We start from the raw sequence: 14,428 nt of genomic DNA, 5'->3' as shown, positions 1-14,428 counted from the left end.
CGGGGAATCGCGGAAGGGCTTTAGTGATGAATAAAGCTTGATATTTTGTGCCCGTCTTAGCTTGATACCTGTTTTATGACAAAAGGCGTTTTGGGGTGCGTGCCGCGCAGGTAGTGGCGGCAGCCATCTTTGTTTCACTTGGCGTGTTCCATTTAACAAATTTCTCTGTTTAACGAAACAAAGAGCCAGCATTTACAAATTCGTTATATATAGAGGTTCAACTGATACGAGGTTCAACGTGATAGAGCAAAAAAAAATTGGATTCCCCAGCAGAGGGCCATAGCGATCAATGTATTTCTCCCACTACAACGAAACACTTTTTAGCCGCTGCCTCGATACAGCGAAAGAACAAGATAAGGTTTATGACCCCAAAGCCAGGGGTCACGAAAAGCCAGGAGTCACGGTCTTAGGGTCACGAAAACAAAGGGCGCAAGCAGCATCCTGATCCTGCGGCAAAAGATGGCATGTGCGATTAGGGTCAGGAGAAATCTGATGCCTACAAAAGGAAGTCTGAGTCATTGGAAGGTTAGGGATTTTCCCTGGCTTCTCCATTTCGCGTTGGTTTTGAACTGTCTGGTTGCAGCCAAGCATGACGAAGGTAACAGCAAAGAGCACGAGACGTAATGCGCCATCGCGCACGTGTGGGAAACACTTTGTTCACGTGGCAGCGTAAGTGATGAAATCAGCCTAAATGAATTTCTTGATGGGGACAAACATGCCGTAGCAACAGAGAGCCTTACGGAAGAAGCACTGTCATTGACGTACTTAGAAGGTTTGCGGGAATGCAACATGATATGGAGAAAGCTGCAGAGGCTTTGGAGGCATACAAACAATGCGTGACACCGTTTCTTCTAGGCACGACGCAGACGCATAGAAATGGCTATTTCACGCAAGAATAAAATGCTGTAGGTGCCCTTTGGCGCTGTATTTGTAGTTGTTGTCATTTTTCACGAAAAACTTTTCCGCATCATAGCAGGAGTTATCGATGCTTATGTACAGCGCATGCCCTCACGAAGGTTGTAATCCGTGACCTTCAATTCAGTTCGATACAACGAAAGAAATTTCGATCGCCGTGAGTTTCATTATACAGTCGAGCCCGTTTATAACGTTACTGGCGGGAACGCAAAATCCGATCGTTATATCACAGTACCATTAAAAACAAGCTTTCGCGAAATGGCCGGCCAGGATCACATCAACAAAGTATGACTGCACATGTAGAATGCCGCTGAACATGCGTGTGTTTGTTGTGAGCGCAAAAGCGTTTTACCTAGCTATAAATTGACACAGCTTTGTGTCGAAAGCTTTTCCAATGACAACATACCCGCCGATACCACGTGAGGCTCCGCACCTTTTGAGATCGACGACTTCGTCCACTGCTTGTCATGCAGTGCCGTAGTCATCATCATTCTCACTATCGGAACTGCATTGTCCATCAGAACGCGCCTCGCCCACGGGTAATTCGGCGATGCGTGTTTGGGTGGCGACACGCAACTGTCTGCCAACTCAAATTTTGGAAGCCACAGTATCTTGCAACGACGTTTTGCCCCAGTACAAAATCGGTCGAGCACGTGCAACTTCGGGTCGAGCCACGTGCCTTTCCTCGTCAAAACACGACCCGGAACCGCAGACACCTTCGTAGCACGCAGCAAACATCTTGATGGCGAGAGAACGATGTGGAGAGGGAACTTCCTCCTCTACTTCTTACTGGCCTTTTCAAAGTCGCGCGCCTTGTATCGCGCGCATCTAATCCCTGGCAGTCATGCGCGGATCTAAGGCTCTTGAAAATGCCGCCGTAATTTATTTTCAATGAAGAGGTGGAATCTTGCTTTTCGATTTTGACGCGTTTTACCGGCCGCCGGAACAATTCTGATCGCTATACGCGAGCAAACGCTTTCGCGGCGATCGTTATATCGATGTCTGGTTTACGTGTACTTCAATGGGGGAGCTGGCGGGAACCAGTGATGTGATCTTAATATCAGAGTTATCGTTATTTCGAAGATCGTAATAAACGGGGTCGACTGTATCGAGGTTCGACTGTATTTACATCTCCAACTAACAAATGCATCACAACTATGAGGAGCCCCAATATGCTGGCACAAGGATAAGTTTTCTTTGTTGCAGCAACGGCTATTGCAGTCACCGTAGCAGTGGTTTTTTTGGGCCATTGTCTCTACCTCGCACATTCAATGTAAAAGAAGCTCGATAACTTACCTTCCCATGAATTGCAGGACAAAGTCCTCAAGTCCAGCTGTTGCGAGACACACTTCTTGCTCCAACTGCAATGATAAAGAATATGCAACGTTATGTCCAGGTTTCCCTTTTCCAAGTTTCCAAGCACGAGAGGTTGCCCACCTCTGTCAGGTCACTGCGCATTGTCGATGCATTGGAGCAGTCCATGATAGGAATGAGGGTAGTAAACACTGAGATAAACTGGAACGTGACCTGCGAAAAATGGAAAGCAAAAATACGTATCAAGTAATCTTTAGAGCTGCGGGATCATAATGTGGCCCACTCTGTTAAGTCCAACAACAGTACACATAAAAAATTATCCAGCAAAAAAAAAAAAAAGAGGAAAAAGATTATGAATCTCTTTTACTTAGATATTTTATTTCCAGTGTTTATTGTGCATAAAGTGTTGGACCTCATAATCAGGGGCGCTAGGCAAAGAACTAGTGTATGCATGCAGAGTTTGATATTTTGCAGGTTTACTGCCAAACAGACAACTGGTGCGGAAAAGCAAAATGCATTGCAGCATTTAGAAGCCTTATCTGGTTTTGCTTTCCAAGCAATAAGATGAAAAACTTAATCAAGGAAACAAATTGTTCACTGACCATCTACATGTACTCTTATGTACTCATGTATTTTGTTATGTTTGTTGAAAGCCGGTGCGGTTGAAACTAGTAAAGATGTCTACTCCCAGCAATTGGACTATATTCAGATGTATTCTTAGCAGCAAGTTCAGTTTACTTTGGCACACTGAAGGCAATCTAAAAGCAATATTTTAGAATTTGTGACTAGTAACACTGAAAAAAAGGTGCCTTCCCATTGACACAGCTCACCAAAAAGATGAACCACATGCTACCATAACAGCTGTTTGCATTTTTTTGTTCGTTTTTGTTTTTACACATTTTCTTTCTGTTTTAAGTTGACATTATGAATACATACTGTTCCAAAATTACAGTACTATTGCAACACATGCACAACAGTACATACAAGAGAGTGCTGGGTATGCGGGTGGAAGTTCACAAGTAGGCAGTATCGTTGGCAGAATTCTATATTTTCTGGTTCTACCCCTTGACTGACACAACAAATAATCTAAATTAACTGCTCTGCGTCTAACACAGCTTAGATGATGGTAACATTCCCCTGAGTCTGTGGAGCTATGAACAAAGGAAAAACACAAACAGACAAGATTTCGTAATGTTTCCGCTTTTGCAGTGTGTGCTACACTTGACACGCACTTGATGAACCAAGAAGTTTCTATAAAATACACCACGGAGTAAGAAAATTCGAGATGGTAGTATACATTGCTCCTACAAGATATTATGCCTGAAGGATCCATCCACCCCATCCAATCCAATAACTCACTTGCTCATCAGAAATGAAATAACCACTGCATCATCACCCTCCGAGTACTAGTAGTGATGGGCCGAGAATCAATGATTCGTTCTTGGTGAACGAATCAGTAGCTTGAACTGAGTGAATCGATTCACCTCCTCTAAAAAGATTTGTTCATTGATTCACCTTCAGTGAGGGTCCTCAAAAACTACAAAGAAAAAGAGGAAACATTCTGATTTCAAAACATTTGACAGAGGTCGGCGTTATGCCATCTCTGAATCGCGAACCGCAATCACAGCACGCATCCACAGTGACGTGCGCATGCGCGCACACGGTGTGGTCGTATGGTACTCTATGGTGAGGGCACGGCAGCGCACAAGCGAGACTGAATCAAAGAAATTAATTGATTCGGTCTGCGCCTTTTGATTCAGTTTGAGTGGTTTGAGTCGTATGAATCACAGCTGGCTGCTGCGCTGCTCTCACCGAGTCGAAGTGACTCGTTTGCTGTGCGTCTTAGATCACTGATTCATGTAGCAGTCCGAGTTCGAGTTCGAGGGAGAATCTTTGTATGGTTGTGCTTGTGCGGCTCACCGATTCACTAAGTGATCCATTTGCGGTGGAAGTGGGTTTGGTGGTTCAGTTGTGCGTTGTGTTCGCGGGGCTCAATAATTCTCAGTTTGAATTGCTGATTCGTGACGTGATTCGTTCTCTTCAGGCTGTTCTGGGACTGTTCGTTCGCGCTTCCTGGCGTGATCCACAGAATGCTCTGGCCGCTCTTGATCATGTGAGTGGGGACGGGGCTTGAATTGGTTTGCTGATGTTTGGTGTTCCTTGGCTGATCCATCAAGGGGGATGAATCCGAGTTAACTATCTCACTGAGCGGTCGTAATTAGTTAAGAGCCCTGACGTGTCCGTTCAAAAGTGTGTGCAACCGATGCCGTGCTCGTTGCGAGGGACTTGGTGTTGGCTAGTCCCAGGCTGAAGTTCGAGGTTGGGGTATGTTCCTCGACGTGTGCTGTCTTCTGTGAGCTGCCGGGCTGGCTCTCAGCGACGCGTTTGTGCCGGTGGGCGGACTCAATTTTCATGGATATGTTTGGAAGGCAGGGTGGTCGTGCAGGCTGTGAACTGTGAACGCTAGTAGGCCTATGTCGATTTTCTGAATTACTAGAATTACTCATTGGTGGCTCATCTAGATTCCTGGTTACTGTGTGATACAATGCTGGTATATATGACAAAGGCGTGAAAGCAAGTGCAGCTGAGTCGATGAAAGCTCGATGTGCACGTGGGGACGCAAAACTAAACTGTTCTCTGCAGGTCCGCTTGTTTATTTTGTGTTTCTTCATTTCTTTTGAGTGCCGTGCTGATTGTGAGTATGTTATAACAAGCTGAGATAACCACAGCAACGCGAGACAGCCGGAAGCGCGCCTCTCTTCTCTTGACTCTTTCTTTATAATAAATGTGAGGTCACCGGTCATGAGACTTGATGACATCATCGCGTCACATGGTGTTGTGACGTCACTGAATCACTGAACGAATCACTAAAACAAATTGAATCAAATGAATCGATTCACTAAAAAGAGTCATTTTGCCCATCACAAGTGAGTAGTTGGTGGATATCCCATGGGTATAAGAAAGTTCTGCCATGGCAGTGTGGCTGTCCATAATTAGGGCCCTGTGGATTAGGGTAAAACTCTCTTTTACCCCTTGATTTGCATCATCATCACTTAGGGTAAAACCCGAAAAAAAAAGAAGAAAAAAAACAGAAAATGAACTCTGCAAAGCGCCAATTCAGCCACCAATATGGGCAATGGAGATCGCTAAACACTTTACATTCAGCACATCAGCATCTTATGTTAACATCTTATGTTAATCTAAAATGCGAGAAGCACTGTTTTTTTTTTTTTTGCACCCAAAAATCTGCTTTTACAAACCGACATCACCCGATTTTACTCTGTGTTACAGCTCCTGAAATGAAACCAAATTTTTACCCTCCAATTTTCAAAAAACATAAAACCCGAAAACACAGGGATCCATAATCAAATGTACTTAATTGTAATGCGCAGACTTTATAAAATTGTTTTAAACCCCCTTTCTTGTATCTGTAAATCTACCCACACTGTTTTCAATGTGTGCCCTTGCAGGGGGTCATAAAGACTAGCTAAATGTCTGTCTGCAACATTTTGATACTAATGAATAATCTGTTTCTTACATTTTTGTAAATGCTTTCTCGGGTTGGTTAGTATAGTTATGCCATTGTGAAATGCTTTCTTGTGTTGGCTAGTATAGCTGGGCCCTTCTGTCTAGCAGTTAAATGCAGTAAAACCTGTTTTTACCCCGGTTTGCATCATCACTTAGGGTAAGAAAAAACAAAACAAAAAAAACTGAGAACTGAAAACAAACTTTTCAAAGTGAAAACGCAGCCTTCAATATGAGCACTGTAGAACGCCAAGGACTGCACATTCAGCACAACCACTGGGCTACTCTTGTTAATCTAAAACGAGAACAGTGCTTTTTTTTCCCCCACTTGATATTGTCCAATTTTACCCTGTATCACGGCCCAATTTTTGGCCCCATTGGGGGAATAGCATGTAGATACTGTAAGCAAAGTGTATACAGTGACTGCATTTGAAACTACGCAGCCACGTACCATGCACTTCTTTATGTCATTAGGGTCAATTCCAGGGAGGCACGATGTGAGGAGAGGGATCACATGTGATGGCCCCTCTGGGAAATGAGGGCCCCCAATCACGAGGGAGCGGGAGACGGCCACAACGCACTGGAGCGCAGCAGTCAGACGATGAGGCTCCGTCACAGTCTCCAATGACTGGTAAAGTCTACGCAGAAAACATGTGTGGTTACCAATCTCATGTCCAGCTGCATCAGGCAACAATAATAGGATACTATAAATACAGGCATAAATAGGAGACACTAAATAATGCACAAAGCGATAAACATAGATTTCTGGAACACGGCATTCGCTTTTATATTTCCACCATCATGTTAATGCTCAGCTCCTTAAAGGAGCCCAGAAAGGCATCCAAAAGATTTTCTGTTTCTGACGCAGTATGAAAGGATGTGACTTGACACTAACTAACACACAAAAATTCTCTGTATACAATACTATTCCTAGAAAAAGAAAAAAAAAGCACTCGAACATCGACGTGGGCGTTCCTGCTCAACTCACTCTGCAGGGTGAAACATGGAGCAGGATGAAGAGGAAGAAGAAAGACATCATCGGTGATGTCATTACGGTTACAAGAGAGACTGCACTTCAATTATTGCCAGTGCTTTCCATTGCCACCTTTGCATGGCATTGTGGCTTTGGTGGGTACAAACAATGCGTGACACCGCATCTTCTATACTCAGACGCGAATAACCGGCTATTTTACGCAAGAATAAAATGCCGCAGGTGCCCTTTGGCGCTATATTTGTCGTTGTCATTTTTCACCAAAAACTTTTCTGCATCGTAGAGAGAGTTATCGGTGCTTATGTACTGTGCACGCCCTCGCGATTCGAATCAAAGGTCGCGAATTACAAAATTAGATTCAATACAACTATATGTTCGATACAACGAAAGAAACTGTGGTCCCCATGAGTTTCGTTATATCGAGGTTTGACTGTAAATCTTTTTCTGACATTCACAAAACTTCCATCCTACTTGCCAGTCCTTCAACAAGTAAGCCATTTCATCTAAGTAGTCCATTATTATTATTATTATTATTATTATGATAAACAAATGACAATATGATTTGTCACATGGACACAAATTCTCCAATTTGGAAAATAATTTGCTTAATGGTTTAACTTTTGTGTAGGAAATGTGCCCAATATGTCATAGCAGAGCCCAGTTTATTATGATCTTAGTAGAATGATAACTTCGTGTTGCAATCCCGCAAATTTACGGCAGTTAGTCTTTCATAAGGTTCTCCGTTGCTACGACATGTCTGTCCCCGTAAAGAAGATCATCTAGGTTGATTTCGTCACGTATGAGTTCCACATGAGTAATGGCACTTTGCGTCTCTATCATCTCATACTTTGCTGTTGCCTTCGTCCTGTACTTGGCTCCAACTGGACAGTTCAAAACCAGCGCGGGAAGCAGAAGCCTCAGAAGGAAAATTCCGAACATTAAAATGATTCGGACTTCCTTTTGTAGGCACAGATTCCTCCTGACCCTAATCGTGAGTACCATTCTTCGCTGCGGGAATAGGACGCTGGTTGCGCCCTTTGTTTTCGTGACCCCCAAGTCGGCTTTGGGGTCATAAACCTTATCTCTTTCTTTCGCTGTATGAAGGCATCGGCTAAAAAGTATTTTGTTATACCGGGAGTTAAAATATGTTGGTCTCAAAGGCCCTCTGCCAGGGAATCCAAATTATTTCGTTCTATCGCATTTTGTTGTATTGCGTTTCGTTGTAACGAGGTTTGACTGTATTGAAATAAAGTTTTGAACTACGGAGGTAGTCTGAAAGAGGACACTTCATTATTGCAAAGGTGGATACTACAGTCCTTTGCAACAAAATATGTGTACAGTAAAAGCTCGTTAATTCACCACTCGTTAATTCGAATTATCGGATAATTCGAACCAGAGTTCACGCCAACCCCCCGTAGACACGCATGTAAAACACCGCTCGTTAATTCGCACGCGAACCGCACCCGCTGCGGATAATTCGAACTGAGCGCCACCTCACGCGTGCAAAAAAAAAGTAGAATGTCAAAGTTTTCGCCGCCGACGGATAGGCGTCGCCGTAAACAAGAGGTTGCTCTGGAGGTCGCCCGGTTGTCCTCTTTAGTTTCCTTCTTTCTTGTCCCGTGATCTCTCGTGCTGCTGTTTCCACGTGGCTGATCGTCGAGCCTCCCCACTCCCCACGGTGTTCGTCGGCAGTTTTTTTTTTCTTTTTGCGTGTGTGCGCAGGCGCACGTGGTTTTGCATTCGTCATGCCGTCGTCGGAAAGAGGAAAATACCGCGCCGAGACGCTGAAGGACAAAATCTCGATTCTGTGTGAAGTTGACGAAGGCAAGTTATCGGGAGTGCCCTTCTCACGTGGATAAAGGATCTAAGAAGCAGAGACATCCCACTCAGCAGCCCAATCATCATGGCGAAGGCAACGGACTTCGCGCTTCGCTTAAACCACGCTGATTTCGCCGTATCTGAAGTTTGGTTTTCAACGCTTCCGAGAAAGGCATAACCTGGTTTTCCGGACAATCAGTGGCGAAGCTAAAGAAGTTGAAGAAGCTAAAGAAATTTGTTGTTGCTGGCACGGAGGCTTCTGACAGTGCTGCGGCGCTGGAGGTGGCCTGTGAGGATATCAGCGGCGTGCTGCCTGAGGTGCTCTATGATGTGAACTTCAGTGATTACGTCGATGAGGACAGTGGTGTGGCGGTCTGCGGTGCACTGACTGACGAGGGCATTATTTGTGAGGTTGTCGGCAGCGAGGACGCGGCTACAGACATTTGCGACGCCGATGACGAGGGTGAAGAGGAGGACCCACCGGTGTTGCCCGTCTGCGTCGCAAGTGATGGAGGCACTCAATGTTGCGCGTCTCTTTTTCTCTTGTGAAGAGAACGAAGAAGGCTCACTGCGTCGTGTTCACACGCTCGAACAAAGTTTGTCAGCGATTGTGTTCAAGGAAAAGAAGCAGAGAATGATCAGACTTTTTTTTCGGAATAAACTGCCAATTCCGCTATTACCGGCGCTGAGTACGTCTCCATATTCTTGTACGTTCGTTAATTCGAACTCTGGTTAATTCGAACTTTTTTTAGTCCCCGTGAAATTCGAATTAACGAGCTTTTACTGTATAAAAATACTGTATAAAAAATTTGTTGTAATGGTAACTCTCAAGTCAAGGAAATCTCAGTTCCAGGATTTTTAGAACAAAATGTTTGGGACTGCGCAGAGAGTCATTAGAAAATGCACTACAGGTAATAAATTCATTTCCAGATATGTGAAATCTGACTGTTACTGCCCTTTGAATACCATACCTTTCAAGCACAGGAGGTACAATTAGTTCCGGCCTGAGCAGGGCAAGGCTTTGCAAAGCACCTGCAGCTCCCATACTGCCTCCTTTGCCAAACATAGCCAACAGCACCACAGCCTGCACACTTTTGACAAACTCAGTCACATCGTCGTCTGTGAGCCGGTGTGATGCAGGGATGGGGGTCTCCCACGATGGCGGCCGGTAGCGCTCTCTGCGAAAGATGTGGGTGATTTTTCCATTTGGTGCGAGCCTGACATGAACTGTACCTGTGTACTCTTCTCACCACTTCTGCCGGTAACTTGTACAATATTCTTTGCAGCTTTGTCTGAAAAGGCATGTGCAAAATGCAGAGCACCTCAGCCACAGATAATGGCACCGCTATCCAACCATCTATCAAGTATCTTTGTCTTTACTGCCGTTTTAACCCCTTTGCTTCCACCAATTGGTCACCTCGTCACGCGCAGCATTATGTGCTTGATTCCTAATGAACCTCCGGCACAGGTACAATGGAATGAAAAGCATAATATCCGCTATAAAAGGTGCAGGAGAATAATTTTTGCTTTATTTTGCTCTCCAAGCTTAGGCTAATGTGATGCACGTAAAGGAACTTCTTGGTGTGATACATATACCTTAAAGCACACAGGCAGAAGAATTGACCTACCTTGGTGCGTTAGAAGTCTGCAGCGCAGACACCGCTGAAACGTCAGGATGGGACACCTCACTAACTCTATCGTCATCCCTATCCTCGAATTCATCATTTCTTGCAAATTTCGGGTGATCACAATCCTCATAATTGTCGCTCTCGAATAATCGCTGCAGTGTTTCATCACTGGCGAGACTCCTGCTTCTCTGCGATCGCATGTTCTCATACAAAAAACGCACTCCAGTGCAAACTGCCGCTGCAATACTGGATTACCATTGCCCCCTGTCGTTAAAAGGACTAACCAAACAATGGGAGCATCAACAGTGTCTAAATCGATTGGCATGCTTTTAAAAGAAGCGCTTTTCTGGAGGCCGTCGGATCGCCGGCTTCTTCCACCTTGGCCCCTTTCACGGAGGTCGGCAGATTGCCGGCTTCAGAAGCGAATGGGATAAAGGGCTATTTAACATCTACCATAAAGATGAGCCTAAAGGTCTAATTTCCCACTGAAATTTTTTTTTGTACGGATGCGGTGCGGCAGATTCTCCACATCATCGAGTGGCATCGTCATCACGCTCATTACATTCAGTTACAGTCCCACTTCACCCGGTATCCGAGGGGCGAAGTGGAACCCCATCACCTGTATCTGATCACTTGTGCAGGTTTGCTACAATCCTCATTTTGCAGCAAGCAATACCCTGCAGAAGAAGATGAAAAATTTCTGGATGGACCTTCACTACTATTTTATCCCAGTTGCTTCCAAAGCTGGCGACATGCCGGCAACAGGGAAAAGGGCCAAATGCATGAAGCCCGCAATTCACCAGCCTCCAGAAAAGCGCTAGTTTTAAAGGTGTCCCCATAGATGGTGACACTGCGAAGGCTCCTTATGTGCTGCTTTGGCCTTATTGACACCAGATGACGCTAGTCTCCCAGTACATTCGGAGCATTGTTGGAGGCACCAAGACGGAAAATGAGAACTTTGTAATTTTCCTTTTTGTGTATGTGAAAATGTAGAATCCTGGAGGAGCAGTTGTCTCGGGTGATAAAATGTGCTATTTGACAAAGACAATGGTGGTGACTGCCGAACCTGAACTCACTGCCTATATAATGAATGCAGCGATAGTCACAGAATGGAGGATGAGGTATCGGACTTGAGACCGCACGCTTCTATGCTTTAAGTTGTTTCATACCAGGGAGTTATTAAGTGCATTGGATTTGCCTACATTTCAGGAAATATTATTATCACATGGACTTTTGCAGCACAGGTTGTAAGGCTGCCTTTTCAGTGGCAACTCGATAAAAACAGGCACAGAATGGCAACAACATGGAGGAAGCAAATGGGTTAATAGGTGATTATCATGGGAAGATATCGATAATAACAAGAAAAACACTGATCACAAGCAAAACTGACCAAGATGACAATAGGAGAAGCACACAGAAGAGTTCTTAGACATTTGCTAAGGCACTTACCACCCATCGTCCGTTATTGGAAGGATGATAAAAGGACTCCACTGTCTTGAACAGGCTACTGACATATGTCTGGCAACAGCTCTTGCTACCCTGAAGAAGAGAAATTTCAATTGAATTATGCATAGCAAAAAGCGTGCACGCATTTCGTTACTAACAGAGTAGATGTATATAACTATCATAAAAATGAGTCTATTTGGGAGAAAATCGTAGGGAAATATGGGTCGGGATGCTGGTACAGGTATAACAAATTGCTGCAACATGGTAAGACCCTGATTTTAAAGGGAGAGCCTGGAGCCGTTTTGAGATCAGCAGTGTGTCATGTGCAAAATTTTGCTTATGCTTTACGAAGATGTAAACATGAGGTATCGTGCCTTGATGTGCATCACAAGGATCTGCGATGGAGACGAAAAGATTTTGAGGACCGTCTCGAGATACGACAAAATGTTATCAGCAAATTTTGTTTCTAATCAGCGACTTGACTATTTTGCAGAAGAAGAAATGGAAGCTACTTACAGTGATGGCACGCATAATAATAGCACTTGCTACAAAATTTTAGTACAGCCACCAACCGACTTATCGGACTTATAGGTGGACTTCTAGAATCAGAATTGCAAGGCAGTATGCATTTTTAGTGAAAGGCATAAATCCACAATGTTTCAAAAACCTCCACTCAGAACATTCAAAGTGGCTTTAATAAAGTATCTATGTGTGTCTGCTTCACAGCATGAATGCACAACACCATATCCTGGCAAATTTTAGCAACTGTTGTACTATCCTTGTATGCGTTCATCAGTGTAGGCAGCGCAGAAAGGATTGTCACTGTGGACAGGGCACATCGATGACATCCTCAAGGACTCAAAGACACTCATAGTCGAAGACATGCATATTAAAAGATTGACTCTTGCAACGCATATGGATCAGTTTCGATCGCACGCAAATAAGCTTCGCTTTCTTGCACACGCTTCTGCACATATGTCATGTCGGGAATGGCCTTCATTTCGTAACGCAGTACGAAATAACGGGCAGAGGAGCACATTGTTCTGCCGTATTTCTCATGCTCCGGGGACGGTAAGCGCCCTTAACCACGAAGGTTTGAAGCGAGATAAGTACGAATAATCAAGCACGTTTTCCGAATGAACCGTCCAAATTATCAGACGCCGAGATACAGTGAAACCTCATTAATTCAAACTTGCTTAATTAGAAATCCCAGGAAATTTGAAGAATTTCTGCAGTCCCGCTTTTGCAATGTGACCGCTTAAAGTGGTTCAAAGTATATGTGCACACCACAGCACGCTTAATTTGAAATGTTTCCCGCGCAGTTCCTTCACTACCCTTCAGCATGGCACATTGGTGAGTTGCGGCGTCCTCGAAACCAATGTGCCCAGTGACTTGCCAATCATATTGCACACCCTCCTCGCCACTGCCATTGCTCTCACCACACCTTCGCCTTCCGTTTCCCTCACTTTAAGTGTTCATTCAAGAAGTTCATTATAAATCGTCAAGATTACCTACTCATCCCAAGAAACATGAGAAGAACAGCCTCAAACATTGTTACAATATTGCCTGGGCATGATCTACACTTTCCTTACCAGCATAGCAGCAATCCAGTTGACAGCAGCTGTACTGTCGTACGTGTTGCCCAGCCGAGTTACGTGCACTTTGCCTGACGTGGTGGGCAGGTTGAAGCTCCGTAACAGCCTGGTAAAGATCTGCACAGAGATTGTCACAGTTCCACAGGATTAATTATGTCTAATGCTTAGGGTCTGAGATTTTTGGGAAATATTTTTTGCAAAATTCAAAAATTCCAGGGGTAAAAATGAGGTGGAAAACACAGGGTGTCTACTAAACTGTAGCCTTCAAATTCCCTTACTTTTCCAGGTTTTCACTGACTATTTCAAGTGAATTCCCTGACCAAAACAAAACTTGGTGCCTGCTGCTACGTTTTGATACAGATCCCTAATAAAACAGATCATTTATTGAGAAATTAGTAAGATTGCCCTACTTTTCTGCCTCTGAGCTTGTCGTATTGGCCAACTGCTACTCGCGGCAACGTTGCTGCGGCGTGGCCGCTCAACCACTCATCAGCACTTGCGATTCACTGTGCATCATGACTTTTTTTACGATTTACCCTGGCTTCAGCTGCCTTTCTGGCAAGTTCCCTGACAACCCCCCCCCCCCCCCCCCCCCGACTTTTCCAGTCACATCAAAATTCCCTGATAATTCCGTTTTCCAGGTTTTCCAGGTTGGCAGACACCTGAAAACAGGAGCACCGAATTCAGGTGAATTCGCGTGGAAAATTTCTGGAATGATGTGACACAGGTAAAAGTCGGGTTTATCAGCCTGGTGATACATCTCACAAATGTAAAAAGACAGCAACAAAATGAAGAGTGCCCTAAAAGGTCCACGGTAATTCAAACCTGCAAATACCTGAATTATATCTGAATTCATTTTCAAGGCGTTGGTGTAAAATACTTTTCAAAATTTCCGTCGCAAAACAGACTGCTTATTATTACCCGGAAACATCAGTAACATATTTGAAAGACTCCTTGCACCCCTGTTTTCCCTTCTTTTTCTTTCACATTACACCAGCCCAGAAAAATGATGTCAGTCGACAATCCCCAGTGACAAGGGACTTCGTTTCGTCTCGGCGTGGTGTGCTAGTTTGCCAAACCGTACAAAGGAGGTGAAGGGTGATAAAGAACACACAAGAAACCAACCAAGGAAGATAAGGAAAGGTCAAGCGGCGAGGCCTCGCAGCGGGAGTCGGGAGTCTTTTTTTTTTCCTGGA

At 44.4% G+C, this 14,428-nt stretch overlaps 1 protein-coding gene across 1 annotated transcript in view; it reads right to left on the bottom strand.

Annotated features, from left to right (window-relative positions):
* The window catches only part of LOC135396622 (proteasome activator complex subunit 4-like), a 120,123-nt gene that overhangs the window by 91,614 nt on the left and 14,081 nt on the right, over positions 1-14,428 (bottom strand). Inside the window, exons 8-14 of the mRNA XM_064627687.1 lie at positions 13,230-13,349; positions 11,641-11,730; positions 9,797-9,855; positions 9,535-9,741; positions 6,206-6,392; positions 2,353-2,442; positions 2,212-2,276 (exon numbers count right to left, since the gene is read on the bottom strand). Coding sequence (XP_064483757.1) covers positions 2,212-2,276; positions 2,353-2,442; positions 6,206-6,392; positions 9,535-9,741; positions 9,797-9,855; positions 11,641-11,730; positions 13,230-13,349 — 818 coding nt within the window. The remainder of the gene's footprint in view (positions 1-2,211; positions 2,277-2,352; positions 2,443-6,205; positions 6,393-9,534; positions 9,742-9,796; positions 9,856-11,640; positions 11,731-13,229; positions 13,350-14,428) is intronic.

Source organism: Ornithodoros turicata, chromosome 6, assembly GCF_037126465.1.
Source record: "Ornithodoros turicata isolate Travis chromosome 6, ASM3712646v1, whole genome shotgun sequence".
NCBI classification, from domain to species: Eukaryota; Metazoa; Arthropoda; class Arachnida; order Ixodida; family Argasidae; genus Ornithodoros; species Ornithodoros turicata.
Note: the sequence above shows the minus strand (reverse complement) of the source record. Positions and strands in the feature narration are given on the sequence as shown.